General features: G+C 44.7%; 1 protein-coding gene across 1 annotated transcript; it reads right to left on the minus strand.

Annotated features, from left to right (window-relative positions):
• Positions 1 to 296: 296 nt before the first annotated feature.
• LOC144708586 (LRR receptor-like serine/threonine-protein kinase FEI 2) lies at positions 297 to 19,051 on the minus strand. Its single transcript, XM_078581982.1, has 14 exons — positions 18,646 to 19,051; positions 17,944 to 18,130; positions 17,727 to 17,862; positions 5,549 to 5,620; positions 5,389 to 5,460; positions 5,127 to 5,198; positions 4,668 to 4,739; positions 4,510 to 4,581; positions 3,819 to 3,916; positions 3,343 to 3,516; positions 2,919 to 3,251; positions 2,603 to 2,848; positions 2,371 to 2,504; positions 297 to 860 (listed from the first exon to the last, which is right to left on the minus strand). Exons 2-14 carry the CDS (start codon positions 18,029 to 18,031, stop codon positions 648 to 650), a joined length of 1,782 nt encoding a protein of 593 aa, XP_078438108.1. The 5' UTR covers positions 18,032 to 18,130; positions 18,646 to 19,051; the 3' UTR covers positions 297 to 647.
• Between the last annotated feature and the right edge of the window lie 854 nt (positions 19,052 to 19,905).

The following is a 19,905-nucleotide window of genomic DNA, read 5'->3' on the forward strand; positions in this document are numbered from 1 at the left end:
TTAAGTAGCTCGTGATATCTTCAATTTTTCGTTCTGACTAATCCCCAAGTGTCGATATCGAATCTCCCACAAGTACGAATCCAGGAAGATAATGTTTATTCTAATAGTTAAAGTATGCCAGAATATTCGATGTATATCAATAAGAATTCCCCCAACATGCTATTATGGTCTCTTCCTCTCCGTCTCTCTCTCTATCTATCTACCCATCTACTTATATCATTCTATCTCTATCCCGATCCTCCCCGTCTGTGATAAGAAAAAAGGGTAAGAAACGCTAAGGTCTACTTCCTATAATGGAGTAACAAGGGCAATTGCAGCTCAACCATGAAGAAATGGAAGTACAAAGAGATATACAAATAGAGGACCAATAGACAGAGATAGAGAGAGAGGAGAGAGTACAGAGGGAGATACAGAGATACATATCGAGAGAGAGAGAGAGAGATACAGAGGGAAACAAAAAGAGATATATATGTGGAGAGAGGGAAGAGAGATGTATAGATATAAAATGAAGAGAGGGATATGGAGAGAGAAAGAGATAGATAGATAGAAAGAGAGAGAGAGAGAGAGAGAGAGAGAGAGAGATTTCTATAGAGAGATAGAGAGAAGGGAAATGGAGAAACAATAATATGAAGAGAGAGAGAGAGAGATCAGTCGGAGAGGGAGAAATCGCTGGGGCAGGGCGTGATTACCTCGGACCCGAGGCGCTGCACGACGCGGTGCATGGTGGGGCGGTCGTCGGGGTTGGAGGACACGCACTGCGCCGCCACGGCGATCAACGCGTCCAAGCTCTCCGCCTGCACCCCCTCGCACCGCCCGTCCACAATCTCCCTCTGCCTGTTCTCCGTCACCAACAAGTTGAGCTGCAACCAGTAAACACGCCTGTCATCTTCAAACCCTCTAGAAATGGAGAGAGAGAGAGAGAGAAAGAGATTGCGAGATAGATAGAGATAGAGAGATAGCGAGAGAGAGAGAGAGAGAGAGAGAGAGAGAATAGGACATAGAGAGAGAGAAAGAGAGAGACGGAGAGAAAGAGAGTGAGAGAAAGGGACAAAGAGAGAGAGAGAGAGACAGAGAGAAAGAGAGTGAGAGAAAGGGACAAGGAGAGAGACAGAGAGACAGAGCGTGAGAGAAAGGGACAAGGAGAGAGAGAGAGACAGACAGAGCGAGAGACAGAAAGAGAAAGAGAGCGAGCGAGAGAAAGAGAAAGAGAGTGAGAGAAAAAGACAGACAGAGAGGGAAAGAGACACAGAGAGAGAGAGAAAGAGGGCGAGAGAAAAAGACAGAGACGTAGAGAGAGAGGAAGAAAGCGAGCGAGAGAAAAAGACAGAGATAGAGAGAGAGAAAGAAACAGAGAGAGAGAGAGAAAGAAAGAGGGCGAGAGAAAAAGACAGACAGAGAGAGAAAGAGACATAGAGAGAGAGAAAGAAAACGAGTGAGAGAAAAAGACAGAGAGAGAGAAAAAGACACACAGAGAAAGAAAGAAACAGAGAGAGAGAGAGAGGAAGAAAGCGAGTGAGAGAAATAGACAGAGATAGAGAGAGAGAAAGAAACAGAGACAGAGAGAGAAAGAAAACGAGTGAGAGAAAAAGACATAGAGAGAGAGAGAAAGAAAGAGAGTGAGAGAAAAAGACACACAGAGAGAAAGAAAGAAACAGAGAGAGAGAGAGAAATAGAGAGAGAGAGAGAGAGAAACAGAGAGAGAGAAATAGAGCGAGAGAGAAATAGAGAGAGCGAGAGAGACAGAGAGAGAGAAATAGAGAGAGAGAGAGAGAAACAGAGAGAGAGAGAGAGAGACAGAAAGACAGAGAGGGAGAAATAGAGAGAAATAGAGAGAGAGAAAGACACAGAGAGAGAGAGAAATAGAGAGAGAGAGAGAGAGAAAGACAGAGCGAGAGAGAAGTAGAGAGAAATAGAGAGAAAGAGAGAGAGAGACAGAGAGAAAGAGAAAGACAGAGCGAGAGAGAAGTAGAGAGAAATAGAGAGAAATACAGAGAGAGACAGAGAGAAAGAGAAAGACAGAGCGAGAGAGAAGTAGAGAGAAATAGAGAGAGAGACAGAGAGAAAGAGAAAGACAGAGCGAGAGAGAAGTAGAGAGAAATAGAGAGAAATAGAGAGAAATAGAGAGAAATAGAGAGAAATAGAGAGAGAGACAGAGAAAGAGAAAGACAGAGCGAGAGAGAAGTAGAGAGAAATAGAGAGAGAGAGAGAGCTCGAGAGGGAGAGAGAAAGACAGAGAGAGAGAGAGAGAGAGAGAAATAGAGAGACAGAGACAGAGACAGAGAGAGAGAGAGAGCGAGAGCGAAAGATTCAGAAAGAGAGAGCAAGAGAGAGCTGTTGCACCGCGAGATATTTATGTAAATAGTGACATACCCATCCAACGATATTCAGGCCCTTCTCCAGGAATGACGAATCCGTAGGACGTTTACCACTCAAAATCTCGAGAACAAGAACCCCGAAGCTGTACACGTCCGTTTTCTCCGTGGCTCTACCCGTCTGCATGTAATCTGCGACATCACCAAAAAAAGATCACGTAAAACCACGGTACAAATCTACCCAAAAAAAAAAAACTCCGGGCTAGTCGATAGATAACAATAAACAGTACCTGGTGCAAGATAACCAAAAGTGCCCGCAACCCTCGTGGTGATGTGAGAGTTGGAGTCTTCCAGTAACTTGGCAAGGCCGAAATCTGACACTCGAGCTTCCATGTTCGCATCGAGCAAGATGTTGCTTGATTTTATGTCCCGGTGGATGATCCGAGGAGAACAATCGTGGTGCATGTACACCAATCCCTTCGCAGTCCCCATGATGATGTTCACTCGTGCATCCCAGTCCAGCTGATCGCATCTCCCTGCGCAGAAACAAGTATTTTGATGGATAATTTCGCCTTAATTTTTAATTCTTTGAAATCTTCGTCTCACCGTGCAATGCTTCGTCCAGGTTTCCGCCGGGGAGATAGTCGTAAATGAGAATCTTGGAAGAAGGGGAGTTGCAGTAGCCCCGCAGATTGACGAGGTATCGGTGTTTGATGCTCCCGAGAATCTCGAGCTCCCTCACGAAGAACCGGTCCAAGTTCTCGTTCGTCTTGGTCAGTTTTTTCAACGCGAAGACGTTGCCATCGTCCATCGCGAGCTTGTACACCGTTCCGAATCCTCCGTAGCCGACGATGCTATCTTCTCCCAAGAATTCCAGCTTCGTCAGGATATCGTTTGACGAGTACGGCAAGTCTCCGTGGAACATAACGACAGAGGCGCCTGAGAAAAGCAAGATAAGTTGATAAACAAATCAATATATGAATATATTGTGATGCGGTTTACTAAGATGAACTAAGATTTTTAATTAAACCTTGATTTATTGACGCCGCGAGCCTCTTTTCGTTGGTCTTGCCGAATTTCTTGTAGAGAAAACAACCCCAGAAGCACATCAGCGCAACCAATAGCAAAGCACCGACAGTGGCGACGGCACTAATGACCAGCCTTGTCGAGTCTCCAGAAGACTTTCCTTTGGAAGCACCATTTTCTAGAATAAATATGGGATGGTTATATTAAAAATAGGAAAGGAATTTGTGAAAATAAATAGTTTGGATTTGGAACTAGATTTTCAGGAAAGTTGAACGATGAGTACTAGCATTCCAACTTATAGCGAGGGACTTCACAGGACGGCATAAATACGCTCTCATTTTACCGTTTTCAGAAGGTAACGAAAAGAGCAAACGATAAAAATGGAATTTTCTAGTGCATTCGAGCGAATTAATATCTGCCTCTTTCGAAATTAATTCGATTCTCCGTGAAACAATAGGCCGCTGAACCAAGTAGGATTACCTGAGCCAAAAGGAGAGGACGTATTGGATTGTCCACCAGCCGAATCTTGGCAAACCACGTCAAGTAACGACCCACATAACAAGCGATTCCCCACAAATCTGCACGTTCATCCAGGAAATATATACAGTGAGAAGCTCAGGGTAATTTATACAAGTCCTAATTATTGATGTATTAAGATTATTAATATTATCAAAAAATTATATGTGTATTAAGATTATTAATATTATCAAAAAATTATAGGCGTATTAAGATTATTAATATTATCAAAAAATTATAGGTGTATTAAGAAGAACCACATTCTGAGGCTGCTATAGATTAGGTCTATTCTTCATAGTTTGCTGCAGTACAAATCAATCTAGTCTCCCGAATCATTCGTGGATGAATAGGATATGATCAAAGAAAGAATACAAAGAATCATGCTAATATCAACATTCACAATCAGCTGATAAACAGACATACGTAGAGGTGACATTATTAACTAATTACAGGATGGACGAGCAAGGCAAAGGCTATAATGTAATTTTCACTGAAGAATGCATGACGCACAATTCTGTGGCGTTGTACCTTTGCGGCGTTCAATTCTAAGAAATAAACGTAATGCCAGAAACACACGGTACAAATATTCTTTTAATCCTGGCACTCTTGCTGCAAGAATGAAAGAAAGATAGAAAGAAAAGTGTATTTGACTTACGAGTCTTTGGAAAATTTGAGGAAAGGGCCATCAGACGGTATTCTCCCCGTGAGAAAATTTGTTGACGCGTTGCTTCAAATGTGAGATTAAATATATGAGCTTTGACAGAAAATAAACGTAGAAAATCAGCTAAAGGTTTAAGTTACAGTGTCGCGTACAATGATGCCAGTTTGGGCAGGTTGGCTAACGGAGGAGGAATAGACCCACTTAAGCTGTTGCTTGAAATATCACTTTAGCATAGTAAAATAAAATAAGTGTTAGCGCCAGTGCACTTGGATGGTCTTGATTATCTGATATTTATTTAAATTTCAGAATGTTATATTTAGAAACAAGTCGAGGGGCTTCAAAAAATCCCCACAAGATAATGCAAAATTCAAGAATCAAATAGAAGAAAATATTTTTTTGAAGAAAAAATTGAAGAGAATATTAGGCCCGGTTTTGGTTGAATTTGACCCCTTAAACCGAAAGTGGACTGAAAGCTTGGTGCGTCGTGACATTCCCTAATCATGTGGATGTCACCAGCAACCTCGTCACAGAAACTTTACAAATTTTCTTTGATACTTTAGTACAAGTGATTTCTAGCGTCATAGCCAAGAAAGGGAATGCATGGAACTTACAGGGCCACAAGTTCAGAAAGTTCGCCAAGTTCTGATGGAATGGGACCACTGAAGAAGTTTCCCTGCAAATATCTGAAAAAATATATTGTAAGTCAGCAAGACAGACAGTTAATAGAAAATGTATCTCAAAACTTATTTATCACTGGGCTCTCCTCTGCAAAGAATACTAAATCCTGAGTATGCAGAGATGCGCACTAAAGATCAACTCAACTCACATAACTCAACAACGTTTAATAAATGTACAGCGTCAGAATTTACTAACAGATACTCCAATTCAGTGCAGTTTCCGAGTTCTGAGGGAATGTTTCCATACAAAGCATTGTCGTTTAGGGCTCTGCAGAAGAAAATGATTCAGTCTCGTCGACAGGGATAAAAGGACATGAAAATTTTTGAGATGAGAGAGAACCCTCTCAGTTACGTACAAAAGCTTAAGGCTAGAGAGCTTCCCAATCTCACTTGTTACTGGTCCGCTCAATCTGGTGGAAGAAAGACTCCTGAAAATTTTAGCATTACGTTAAGAATCGATTCCCTCACTCCAGGGCCAGAATAATATTTCTATAGAAGACAAATTGATAAATCAAACTAGATTAAATGACATTAAAATCACCAATACGATTAAAGTAGAGTTCATGCTTAAAAATATAGAATATAACTCAGTGTTTGAAGACGAATATGCAAAACGGACAAATATTGGACAGATATAATTAGATAAGATATGCTCCTTTCTCCACACCAGTAAAATACTGATATTTTGTGATAATTGATAGTCAACTTCACAAATTATTGTTGTCCAACGCTTTCATTTGAAAGAAACCAGTCGAAACGACAATCTCAGCACTATAATTCCACCATCTTTCTAGACCAATCTTCTATTTATTTTCCCCCAGAGAGTTATCTATCTTCCGATATTATATGTCTCCTTGAAGCCCATCTTTCTCTTTGGAAACAGAGAGGTGACAAGAAAATGATACTGATAGGGGTAAGGAAATGGCATTGGGTTCCAAAGACCAAGAAAGTATCTAATTTCATTGTTAAAATGAATGTTTTGACAGAATAAAGTGAGAGTCCTTTCTTTCTCTTTTTTTTTAACAGATACTAATTAGATAAGATATGCTCCTTTATCTACACCAGTAAAATAATGATATTTTGTGATAATTGATAGTCAACTTCACAAATTATTGTTGTCCAACATTAAAGGGACGATCACCCGACGAGTCAGTGACCCTCCCAGAGAGCGCTTTCTTATAAGACCTATGACCACAAAAATAGATTTTGGTATGGGACTCTACCGAGGTTGGAAAGAGGGAAAAAAAGATAGGAAGACGAGAACAGCCACATGCCATATCGCACCTGAACCCACTCAGGAGGATCTCCGCCCCAATTGAACAACTTTTTGACTGGCCTCCTTCGGGAGCACTACAAGTATTTTAAGGAAACTACACTGAAGCCAAATAATGAAAATACCCCTGGTAGGGCTTGGGCGTCAGATCAGACTTCAAGAAAGTCCATGGAAATTTCACGTGAAATTCTATCAGGAGTAAGCAGGAGTTGCATCAGGCCAGTAGCTTCTAAAGACAAGGATTTATTCTGAAGACATTTGAGTTAGTAATCCATGTGAACCTCATTTTTTTTTCTTCATACTACTGCACTAATATTTTGAAGACACTCATTTTGTCTGTTTTGCAGTAATCTGTATCGACTGTCTCTCCTATGGATCAGATAATGTTGCCACTACCGGATAGAAAACAGGACAGCAATCAATCCCTTCTCCAATCTTGACTCTCCGGCATTCTAGTCAGTCAAAAACTGCTTAAAGAAAGTGATGGCTTTGGTTTTGCATGAGTTATACCACATTTTAAGGCATCTGCTTCATCCACTCGTCACCTAAAATTACCTCCTTGAACACCCAGCGTACAAAATATTCCACTCAATATTTGGTCAGCTCAGCGTTTCTTTGAATTCACATGCATGTCATTCAGCTCCAAAAGACAAGACACAGGCATCAAGTATTGCACATGTTCCTCCTATCTGCCATATAAGTGATATGAACCTCATCCTATCAAGGGGTACTCTCGTCATGTGACACTGATGTACCCTCCCTTTACAAAGGAGCAAAGAAGAATTCAGCTAGAGTCATCAGTCTCCTCTCTCAATGTCTAAGCCCCCTCTCTCCCTTTGTGAACTCCCTCCCTTGTGATTGTCTCGACCTCGCCGCATTCTTCAGGCAGCTCGTCCCCAGTCAATCCCTGCCTCATCTGTTCGACCCCTCCTTGGATCATTCCCATTTCTACACGTCAACCCCGGGAACATCTACACCTTATCGTCTGGTCCCCATCCCCAAAATGAGCCCCCATCAAGGATCATATCATTGGTAGCAAAGCCAGGTTGTAAGCTAACATGCCAAGACAACCTCTAGATAGAATGAGGACCATATCAATAAGCACAGAAAATATTAGTATAGAGTGGCACTTGATGGAACAGAAAATATTATTAGAGACTTAAAGATGGCTGGGGCTTTTGACAGCCAAAATTGCATAAGAACAAATTTATAATGTAATTCATGCATTCTGAATCCAGTTTTGGAATGTCAGTTTCGTCCATTCTGAACAAAGAATTGATCACAAAGTTGGCTCAGGGTAGGCGACATGGATGCTTCTCTAATCAGAACACCAAACGGGGTTGAAGACTCAAGGAGAGACCTCCTTGGATCAAATTACAGAATCAAGAATTACTGAGAGAAGAGAGAATTGAGAAGGAAACCTAGAAGAGGAAGCGAGTCAGGCATCACCAGTCAATGGCACCCCTCCTTGATTTGTAGAGTGCAGTCACGAGTCCCTTCCAAGTGGGTCTGGTGACACGCAGCCAATTCTTTAATGGTGCCAAATTGTTATTGGAAATGTTTTAAAACCTTACAACATGAGTTACCAGGTTCAGACTAGCCCAAAGTATAATGGACGGGGACACTTTATAATGGTTATTGATAGTGAACTAACGAGGACTTATTTGAAAAAACAGAAGAAAAAGCGACACGCTCCTGTCGCTCACGCACCAAGTGCCTCGGGTCAGACAACGGAAGAGGCGAGGGCGGCTAACAATCTATAATGCGGAACGGCGCATCGGACAAGAGGAGGAAAAGAGTGGGCTGTGGGAAGAGTTCCTGCGGAGTTACGAGAAGGAGGGAGATCCTCTCGCCGTCTTGTTGTAGTCGTTGCCGATACGGCTGTCTACCCGTTCGTCGCTGCAGTCATCTATACAGACTTTCACATTCCTTCCATCGTTTGTTTCTTTCTTGGAACACCTTAATCTGGATATGGATATTGCTAGTGTTCGGTTATCCTTGTCTCTTTTTTGACGACATTGTTGAGTTTTGCATCTATACAACCGTTATCGCTCGAGAGTTTGAATGATCGTACCAACTGGTATCAGAGCTCCAGGCTTTTCCAAAGATCGTCGCTTGTCCGTTCATCAGTTGCACTCCTCACCCAATATTCCAGCAAAGGGGCATGAAGCAATAAGTGAAGGGGGCATGCTAGAGTTCCAAAAACGCACCAACCTTGTCCTGGAGCATATTATGGAGCAAAAGAATGACATGAGGCTTCAAATGGATTCGATGAAGAAGGCCCCACATCCGAACGTATTACCAGCTGGAAAAGATCGCCCACCGTGTGAACCTTACAAAGATCCAGTTCTCTGCCAGAATCCAAGGGGACATCTACCTATTTTCCAGGGTGAAAATCCAGAAGGATGGATCAAAAAAGTGGAAAGATTTTTTCGGTTACATCCAGTGCCAGATGAAGAAAAAATGCATCTATTGTCCCTACATCTGGATGAGGCAGCTCAAGATTGGTTCCTCTATGCTGAACAAGAATTTGGTATGACCACTTGGGAAGATTTTAAAGAGCACTTTGGAGGGCGGTATAGTATCTCTTCTCATGCCCTTTTTCAAGCACTATTTGAAATTAAACAGACAGGATTTGTACCTGACTATAGAGCTGAATTTGAGCGACTCATCGCCCAGATTCCAAATCTAGCAAGGAACGTCAAAGAGAATGCTTATCTCAGGGGGTTAAAGGCCGAAATTTGACGGGAGGTATTGAAATCTAAACCATATGGACTGAAGGAGATTATGGATTTTTCTATCCAAGCCGAGATCGACATAGGAGTATTATGGTCGGCATGGCAAAATAACCCGTGCTACCCCATTACATGCATCACAGATAGCAGCAGAAAGTTACCAGCATTGACGTATGCGCACACTTCAAGCAATGCATCGCACAACCATCAACTGGCACCACCAAGACCCAGCATACAAAATCAAGTTCAATCAACTCAAGTTTACCAGAGTCGCGATGCTGATCGCGCAAATCGTCGTCGAACCTGAAATTGACAGAGTCAGAATTCCAACAACGGAAAAAACAAGGGCCTGAGTTTTTACTGCAACGAGAGATTCGCACCAGAGAAATCGATGCAAGAAAATTCTCAATCTCATCATGGTATTTGTGCAATCCTAACCTAGGTTAGGTTAGGAGAAGGAGAGGAGTGATCTCATAACTGATGGGTTACAAGTGAGGGGTATATATACCCTAGGAGAGAGAAAACGAGAATAAGAGGGTAATGGGCTAATAGCACAAGGCCCATTACCCATATAAGACCTATCTCACTAACAGTATTAGATGGCGACCAAGACTCACCCCCGTCCGAGGATGAAGCACCTGATTACATGCAGAAAGACGAGACTCCTATCAACTCAGATTCCTTATTTGCAGCTCAAATTTCCTTTCATTTTTCGGAATCCTTGTCCCCCAATGGTCTAGTGAAGCTGTGGGGTAGTATAAAAGGACACACTGTCAGGATATTGATTGATGGAGGGGACACACATAATTTCATTCATGCTGACTTAGCAGGGGCATTCTGCAACAGTCACAAGGCATATGTTTTCCAACATTATAATTGCTATAAATCCCACGCTTTTAATTGATTGATTTTCCAACATTATATCCCACGCTTTTTACCCAACAATCGCAATTCCCTCCCAAATGCTCCATTGACCACCAAATCCATCTGCTACCCCACTCAAAACCCATTAATCATCGCCCTTTTAGATATTCCCATCTACACAAGAATGAACTAGAAAAGATCATCCAGGAACTTCTCGATTCCAATTTCATCAGACCCTCCACAAGCCCATTCTCAAGTCCTGCTCTGATGATTAAGAAAAAAAACTGGGGGTTGGAGAATGTGCATTGACTTCCGAGCTCTCAATAAAATTACAGTGCCAAATAGGTACTCTATTCTGATGGTAGAAGAATTACTGGAAGAACTTCATGGTTCTGCTATTTTCACCAAATTTGATCTTAAGTCTGACTACTATCAGATTAGGATGTCTGAATCCGATATCCACAAAACAGCCTTCAAGGCCCATCAAGGGCACTATGAATTTACTGTCATGCCTTTCGGATTGACCAATGCACTATCTAGGTTTCAGGCTTTAATGAACCTTATTTTTAAACCTCTTCTCAGGAAGTGTGTTCTTGTGTTCTTTGACGATATTCTGATGTATAGTTCCTCCACAGCTGAGCATGAAATCGCCCTACATCAAGTTTTACAAATCCTTCAAGAAAATCAGCTATGTCCAAACGTCAAATTGCAAAAGATCGAATTGATTATCTAGGCCACAGTATCTCTCATCAAGGAGTGGCCACAGATGCGGTCAAAATTGAAGCCATCCAAAAATGACCCTTGCCCAAGTCAGCCAGACAATTACGTGGATTTCTAGGACTTACCAATTATTATCACAGGTTTGTTGCTAATTATGCCTCCAAGTCCCATCCTTTAACTGCACTGTTGAAGAAAAATGCTTTTCATTGGGATGAAATTGCCACGTCCTCTTTGATAAGTTGAAGCAGGCGCTCACCACAGCACCGGTTCTCAAAATGCCTGATTTCTCTAAACCATTTACTGTGGAAGCGGATGCCTCAGGCATAGGCATTGGCGCAGTACTGTTACAAGACTCACACCCCATTGCCTATTTCAGTAAAGCCTTATCAGAGAGACAACAACACAAATCAGCTTATGAGAGAGAACTCATGGCAGTAGTCCTCTCCATCCAAAAATGGAAGCATTATTTGTTATTTCAGAAATTTTATATTCATACAGATCAGCTCAGTCTTAGGTTCCTAAATGGCCAGAATGAGATTCCGCAGTAATATCACAAATGGATAGCAAAACTCTTGAGTTACGATTTTGATATCAAGTATAAAGCAGGTAAGAACAATGTGGTCACAGACTCTCTATCCCGTTCGGTGGAAGACATAACAGTCAAATGTCACTCAATATCGACAACGCATTGGTTGGATAAACCAATACTTCTGAAAGAACTCATGGAGGATCCAAAATGGTCAGAAATAATACACTCCATCCGCTCCACAAACCAAGCCCCAACACATTATTCCTTACATAGAGATCTATTGTTTTACAAGAAGAGACTTGTTCTTCCTCAACAATCCTCCCATATTCCTGTCGTTCTCCGAGAATTTCATAAAGCCAAGGTTGGAGGGCATGGGGGATTTATCAACAGCCCTATTGGCCCGGCATGAAGAAAACTATCCAATCCTATGTGTCGCAATGCCAATTTTTTCAGCAGCATAAGGCTTCTACTCTGCTTCCAGCTGGCTTATTGCAACCACTGGCTATTCCAAATCAAATATGGGAAGATGTCTCGCTTGATTTTATAGAAGGGCTTCCCCCTCTCAAGAGTACGATTCGATTCTAGTGGTTGTGGACCAATTATCTAAGTACAGCCATTTTATTGCTCTCAAACACCCGTTTACAGCTCAGTCTATGGCTGATATTTTCATTAAAGAAATTGTCCGACTTCATGGAATTCCGAATTCCATTTTATCTGACCAAGGGAGTATATTTACCAGTTCTTTCTGGAAAGAGTTACACAAGCAGCAAGGAACTTCACTGAAGATGAGTTCTTCCTATCATCCATGTTAGGTCATGGAGGATACTTAGTAGGGTTTAAGCTAACTAATGGGCCCGAGGCCTTGTACTCTGTAATAGCCTAACCCTAGGAGATATTAATAAAAATAACTACTTCAGGCCCAACATGGGCCGCCTAACTTCCCACTAAGGGCCCATTAAGGGCCCATTAGTGTAGGCCCAGTAGGGCCCATATATTAGGCCCAGTAGGGCCTAATATATGTTGGGCCTGACCACAGTCAGGCCCAACTCTCCAACGGCTGAAACCCAGCCGTTGGAGAGTCCAGCTGCTTTAAAAGCAGCTGGACCTCTCTGTTTCAAACAGTCATATATTCAAAATATATGATCAAGAAACAGGGAATATTCCTTAGGAATATTCCCTTTCTAACAAGTGAAGTTTTTTCTTCTATAAAAGGGGGCCCAGTTCAGCAATAAAAATGATTCCTTCTTGCCCCAAATTCTTCTCTCTTCTTTTTTCTCTTTCCATTAATCACAATCCAGAAACAGACGGGAAAACTGAGGTCACCAACCGAAGTTTAGAATGCTATCTCCGCTGTTTTTCTTCACAGTGTCCTAAACAATGGATCAAATGGTTACCATGGGCAGAATACAGTTACAACTCGTCTCATCATTCCTCCATCAACATGACTCCTTTCAAGGCAGTTTATGGTTGGGATCCACCATCAATACTCAAGTATGGGGCTACGCCTTCTCCTATTGACTCCTTAGACACAATGCTTCAAGAGAGGGATGTCACTCTTGACAGTCTCAAATCCCATTCAGCTAAAGCCCAATCTATTATGAAACAGCAACATGACAAGCATCGATGAGATATTCAATTTCAAGTCGGAGACAAGGTGTATGTCAAAATTCGACCCTACTTGTTAGTGAGATAGTCAGCCTTATGGGCTAATGGGCCCTATTCTATAAGCCCATTAGCCCTCTTATCATTCTCTCTCTCCTAGGGTATATGTATACCCAGCCATGTACTCTATTGAGTTATGTCATTATCTTCTTCCTTCCTCTCTTGACATGGTATCAGAGCTCCAGAGCTCTTCCATCTAGGGTTTGACATCACCCTCTCGCTGTCTAGCGAATCCAGAGCGTGACCGACGGATCAGCCACAGCGCGAGCTGTAGCCAGCCCGCGGAGCTTCCGGAGAACCAGCCGCAGCCGCAGCCCTAGCCGGAACCGCAGCCGCAACCGCGCACAGCCGCAGCCGTGCACAGCCACAGCCGCAGCCGCGCGCCAGCCACAGCCGCGCACAGCCGCAGCCGCAACCGCGCACAGCCGCAGCCGCGCACAGCCGCAGCCGCGCACAGCCGCAGCCGCGCCCAGCCGCAGCCGCGCACAGCAGCAACCGCGCACAGCCGCAGCCGCAGCCGCGCGCCAGCCACAGCCGCGCACAGCCGCAGCCGCAACCGCGCACAGCCGCAGCCGCGCACAGCCGCAGCCGCGCACAGCCGCAGCCGCAACCGCGCACAGCCGCAGCCGCTCGCCAGCTGCAGCCGCGCAGAGCCGCAGCCGCAGCCGCGTGCCAGCCACAGCCGCGCACAGCCGCAGCCGCAGCCGCGCGCCAGCCGAAGTCGCACGCAGCCGCCGAAGCAGCAGCAGAAGCCGCAGCAGCCGCCAAAGCAGCCGCCGCCGCCGCAGCCGCAACTTGCAGCCGCAGCCGCAGCACGGGCCGTAACCTCAGTCACAACAGCCGTCTCTGTAGAGACCACGGCTCTGATGTCGGAGGAACTTTACTCCACGGGCCAGACGCGTCAACCGGCCGTCCCAGATGATGGCTTCACCGATGCAGACTTTCAACGAGAACCCTTGTCACACAAGGTTACTCATTCTCTGCCGGCGGTTCCCGACACGACGTGTCTCCACGGCGTTCCCCCATCTCTCACTGCGGACTGGACTCCTCCCTCGCATCTTCGGGTGCACGGAGTACGTCCATGATACGGCTCCCACTCGCACGAAGCTCGATGCTCGAGCTCTCCAGTGCGTCTTCGTCGGGTACGCTTCTCTCCAGAAAGGTTACCGTTGCTACCACCCTCCGTCTCGGAGATTTTTCATCTCGGCAAACGTCACCTTTGCCGAGCATGAGTCTTACTTCGGTGATTCTACCTCGCCACACCTTCCGCTGGTTGAGGCGTCTTCGACTCCTTCCTTGGAACCCTTTCCGTTTGTGGGACCCATTCCTCCACTGTCGCCATCCCCAGCCACCTTCTCTCCCTTGCCTCCTACCGTCTCACCTCCCGGTGCACCGTATCCTCCCCCTAGTGCACCTCCTAACCCCGGGCAGTCCACCTCTCACCCCGGGGAGCTACCTCCTACTCTTGGTGCACCGTATCCTTCTCCTAGTGCACCATCTTCCCCCGGGGAGCCTCCCCCTACCCCTGGGGAGCTATCGTCTTCTCCCTCTTTTGCTTCCGCTACTCCGCCGGACGATGCGTCACCCTCGTCTACTGATGATGATGCTCAGTTGGGATGGCCTATCGCCCTTCGGAAAGGGGTTCGTCAGTGCGCTCGCACACCTCTCTACCCCTTATCTCACTATCTCTCTTTTGATCGGCTAAGCCCTTCCTACCGGTCCTTTCTTTCTCACATCGAGTCGCATCCCCTCCCTCGTCGCCTATCCGATGCTCTTGCTTCTCCTCATTGGAAAGCGGCGATGGATGAGGAGATGCAGTCCTTGCTCAAGAACCACACTTGGGAAGTCGTCCCACTTCCTCCTGGCAAGAGGGCGGTGGATTGCAAGTGGATTCATGCCAAGAAGCATCATGCTGATGGTACTCTCGAGCGCCTCAAGTCTCGACTTGTGGCTCGGGGGTTTACTCAGTCGTATGGCGTGGACTACTTCGAGACCTTCTCTCCTGTGGCGAAGATGGAAACAGTCCGTCTCCTCTTGGCGCTTGCGGCTCATTCCGACTGGCCGATACGACAGTTCGATGTGAAGAATGCTTTTCTCCACGGTGACTTGACGGAGGAGGTGTACATGCAGCCACCTCCCGGGTATACCCTTGGCCCCCCGGGCACCGTTTGCCGGCTGCGGAAGTCTCTCTATGGACTGAAACAGTCACCGCGGATGTGGTTCGGTCGGTTCTCTTCGGTCATGAAGACCGAGGGCTACACTCAGAGCAATGGGGATGCCTCCCTATTCTTCCGTCACAGTTCCGCGGGTGTCTCCATCTTGGCCGTGTACGTCGACGACATCCTCATCACGGGGTCCGATTCTGCAGAGGCCGGCCGCCTCAGCTCTGCGTTGGCCAAGGAGTTCGAAATCAAGGCCCTCGGGCCTCTTCGCTACTTCCTCGGTCTTGAGGTGGCCTACTCCCCCCGGGGGATCTTTGTGTCACAGCAGAAGTATGCCGTTGACCTACTGGCCTTGACCGGAATGACTGAGTGTGCACCGGTCACTACTCCCATCGACCCTAACGTCAAGTTGGGTAAGGGGGAGGACTCAGCACCGGTGAACGCATATCAGTACCAGCAGGTGGTGGGGAAACTCCTGGACTTGACCCACACCCGCCCCGACATCAATTTCGCCGTCAACCTCCTCAGTCAGTTCATGCACTCTCCGCGGGAGATCCATCGTCAGGCGGCCAACCGGGTACTTGCGTACCTAAAAGGCTGCCCCGGGAAGGGCTTGTTCTTTCCTCGGAGTATGGAGCGGACCGTGAAGGTGTACACGGATGCGGACTTTGCCGGCTCAGTTGTGGACTGTCGTTCCACCACGGGGTACTGCACTTTTGTCTTCGGCAGCCTTGTCAGTTGGAAGAGCAGCAAGCAGGACAAAGTGTCCCGCTCCAGTGCTGAAGCCGAATACCGGGCACTTGCCGATGGGGCCTCTGAAGGCCAGTGGATATACGGAATTCTCCATGACCTTCGTGTGGAGTATTCCGGCCCAATCCACTTCTACTGCGACAACAAGTCGGCAATCGCCTTGGCAAAGAACCCTGGCCAACAGGGACGGATCAAGCATATGGAACTCCACCTCTACTTCTTCAAGGAGCGCTTGGACGAGGGCATCTTTGACTTGGAATTTGTTCCATCCGCTGATCAAGCTGCTGATGTCCTTACCAAAGGACTATCTCGACCTCTCCTGCAACGTGCAGTGTCCAAGCTCGGCATGGATGACATCCATACTTCCATGGGGTGTTAGTGAGATAGTCAGCCTTATGGGCTAATGGGCCCTATTCTATAAGCCCATTAGCCCTCTTATCATTCTCTCTCTCCTAGGGTATATGTATACCTAGCCATGTACTCTATTGAGTTATGTCATTATCTTCTTCCTTCCTCTCTTGACACTACTAAATGAAGACTTTGGCAAGGAGACCCTCGGAAAACTCTCTCCAAAATATTTCGGCCCTTATACAATACTAGAAAAGATCGGTCCGGTTGATTACAAGCTAGATTTGCCTTCCACCACTACCATTCATCCTTAAGGATTCACCAGAGAATGCATGCAAAGCCATAGGAGAGACTACAAACATTTTACCCTTAACTTCTAACCCATCTTCTGATTGGGAATGGCAGGTCTTCCCTGAAGCTATTCTTTCTTACAGATTCACCAGAGGATGCATGCAAGTCCTCGTCAAGTGGAGGAATTTACCCAATCATGAAGCTACTTGGGAAGACGTCCCCACTATGGAGAAACAATTCCCTCATTTCCAAATTGAGGACAATTTGGTCCTCAAAAGGGGAAGTATTGATAGTGAACTCACGATGACTTATTTGGAAAAACAGAAGAAAAAGCGACACGCTCCTGTCGCTCACGCACCAAGTGCCTCGAGTCAGACAACGGAAGAGGCGAGGGCGGCTAACAACCTATAAGGCGGAACGGCGCATTGGACAAGAGGTGGAAAAAAGTGGGCTGTGGGAAGAGTTCCTGCGGAGTTACGAGAAGGTGGGAGATCCTCTCGCCGTCTTGTTGTAGTCGTTGCCGATACGGCCGTCTACCCGTCCGTCGCGGCAGTCATCTATACAGACTTTCACATTCCTTCCATCGTTTGTTTCTTTCTTGGAACACCTTAATCTGGATATGGATATTGCTAGTGTTCAGTTATCCTTGTCTCTTTTTTGACAACATTGTTGAGTTTTGCATCTATACAACCGTTATCGCTCGAGAGTTTGAAGGATCGAGCCATAAATACAGAGTAAGCCAAAAGATAATGGAGGAAAAATGAAAAAAATGATTACTTGAACAATATAAGAATCAGACTGAAGTCATGACATGATAGATAAGTTTTGATTCCACTTTCAACAGGTTAGAGTTTGTATTCTCCCGAGCAAGAATCTAGATTGGAGAGCTCACGGCATTAAGAGCCTGATGGTTATCTATTACAAAAAGAGTGAAGATGTTGAGCCACTCCACCCATCCTTTTTTAAGCGTAAAATTTAAAAGAAAATTATTTGATTGGACAAAAAGGTGAGGGTTTGAGAGAGGGAGTGATGTTAAAAAGTCAATGAAGTAGACACTCGCGTAAAAAGGGCAGGCACAGAGACTAAGATTTTCGAGGTCGTATACAACAGAGAGGGAAAGCCAATTTATACGCACAAATGAATACTTCACTATACAGGAATGTGATAATCAAAAATCAGTAGAATAGCGATGCAACTCACAAATGGGTAACTTTCTTAGTCTGAGGATCACATTTCACTCTTCGCCATTTACAAGGATCGGGATCCTCTTGCCTCCATAGCAAGAGCACACCATCTGGATCAACGACCCCTGTCTTGAAACTAAGAAGTGCCTCACCTGAAACATAAGATAGTGTAATGTAAACGCAGGGAAAAAGCTAATACTCCCTAATTAGCAATTTGAGATATCGTAGCTCACCATCTGGACTTATAGCTTCGGGTCGTAGCGCTAGAAGTTGTAGAAAAATGACAGAAACTAATCCTAAAAAATTTTGACATGTCACCATAGTGGAGACCCCAAGGATCTTCAGGCATTGAAGAAAGAAAATCCTCTGAATCGCATTGTTTCTTTCCTCTTCATACAGGCGTTCATGGGAATGTAATGCCTGAAAAACGGCCAAATTTCTTAGTCAGTTCAGAGGATTAAATCCTGCTCAATCTTTCCCTTTGAAAGAAGTGAAACAAGAACAAAAAGACAGCACTCTATAAGCATTAGCTGCATTATGCACAGATCGAAGTACCCGTAATAGTGCCCCGAATCGAAACGGGTGAGGGAAAGACCCTTGAAAACGAAGAAAACATAATCTGTTGCTCACGATGAAACGGAAAATAAAGGCTCCAATTTCAGTCCCGGCGTTCCTTGTCAGATGAAATATTTGCTTTCTAGGAATAGACAATTCGATCCTTCTCTTCCGGCTAAAGCACGGAAATTTTTGAAGATCATCGTATCTTCATATTTCACGAATCAAAGGCATCTCAAAGTACTGTCCAGCACAATCGAAACCGATTCAAATTCCGCGAACAACAACACCACCAACCCATTTGCCGAAAGCACGAACGCAATCGTCCAAACAAGTGTGTAGTGGGTAATGTACATCGATAAACTCACCGCAAGCCTTACCGATCGGGTTCGGCTCAAGGGAGGAGCAGCAAGAAGAAATCACAGGAGAAGGATAGAAGAAACAGTAAAGAATTTGTGCCCAATCTGCAACTCATCCGGCCAATCAGACAATGCTTATATTAAGCGAGCCAGAGAAAAGTAGAGAGAGAGATGAGCGAAATAGTAGAGAGAGAAGGAGCAGAGAGAGAGCGAGAGACTGAAGTGTGGGATAGATTTCGACTGCAAAGTCTGCGCTGAAGTGAAGCTTTCAATCTTTGGCATCTGGCAATTGAACGGATGCGAGTAGCCGATTTGCAATTGGACGGTCGCGATCAGGCCACGTGTCGATACTGGACCCCACCTCCAACTGGATGCATGATGAGGCTTCGTCGGATGCAGAAATTGATGGCAACCCTGCACATGAACGAGAGAGATAGAGAGAGAGACAAACTGGGAGCTGATCCAGCTTTTCTAAACCCACAAAACGGGACTAAGGCCCTTGACCAAAAACCAGAGTTGGGAGCTAGAGAGAGAAACGAGTGAGATAGATTGATAGATAGATAGATAGATAGATAGATAGATAGATAGGTAGATAGATAGGTAGATAGATAGGTAGGTAGATAGATAGATAGATAGATAGACAGATAGATAGATAGATGGATAGATAGATGGATAGATAGATAGATAGATAGATAGATTAGATAGATAGATAGATTATATAGATAGATGGATAGATAGATGGATAGATAGAAGATAGATAGATTAGATAGATAGATAGAAGGAAGGAAATCATTTATTCTGGTGTAACGGACGAAGAGGATCAAAACAAATTTATGAAAGACTACATAGGGTCTTGATGAATGACAGATCCCTACTTCACTATAACTTTGCTATCAAATACTTGCCTTTGTAGATTATCAGATCATTCACCAATGATCATTTCCTTTCAACAACTTGCTCGAATAGTTAGGCATCCACCTTTTAGATTCCAGGCGATGTGGACTAAACATCCACAATTCTTTGACGTAGTTAAAAATTCCTGGGAACTAATTCACCACAATGATCCCATGATAAATCTTAGCAACAAACTAAGAGATCTTAAGGCAATACTTAAAACTTTGAATCAGAAGGTGTTTGGAAATATCTAAACTGAAAGGGACAAAATGAAAAAGAAAATTGATACCCTAGAAAATGATCTACAAGATCAATGGGATGATACTAAGATAGAGAATCATCTTTACTAAAACAAGAGCTACTCCAAAAAGAAGAACAATATCTAGT

Source organism: Wolffia australiana, chromosome 10, assembly GCF_029677425.1.
Source record: "Wolffia australiana isolate 7733 chromosome 10, ASM2967742v1".
Lineage (NCBI taxonomy): Eukaryota > Viridiplantae > Streptophyta > Magnoliopsida > Alismatales > Araceae > Wolffia > Wolffia australiana.

What these genes read in the sequence shown, in the direction of transcription:
- LOC144708586 (XM_078581982.1), bottom strand. Translation starts at nt 18,031, where the DNA reads ATGGTGACATGTCAAAATTTTTTAGGATTAGTTTCTGTCATTTTTCTA. An exon ending in CTGCCCAAACTGGCATCATT is followed by an intron (nt 4,582 to 4,667) that starts GTACGCGACACT and finishes TCACATTTGAAG; the next exon opens with CAACGCGTCAACAAATTTTC. An exon ending in CCTGGACGAAGCATTGCACG is followed by an intron (nt 2,849 to 2,918) that starts GTGAGACGAAGA and finishes GTTTCTGCGCAG; the next exon opens with GGAGATGCGATCAGCTGGAC.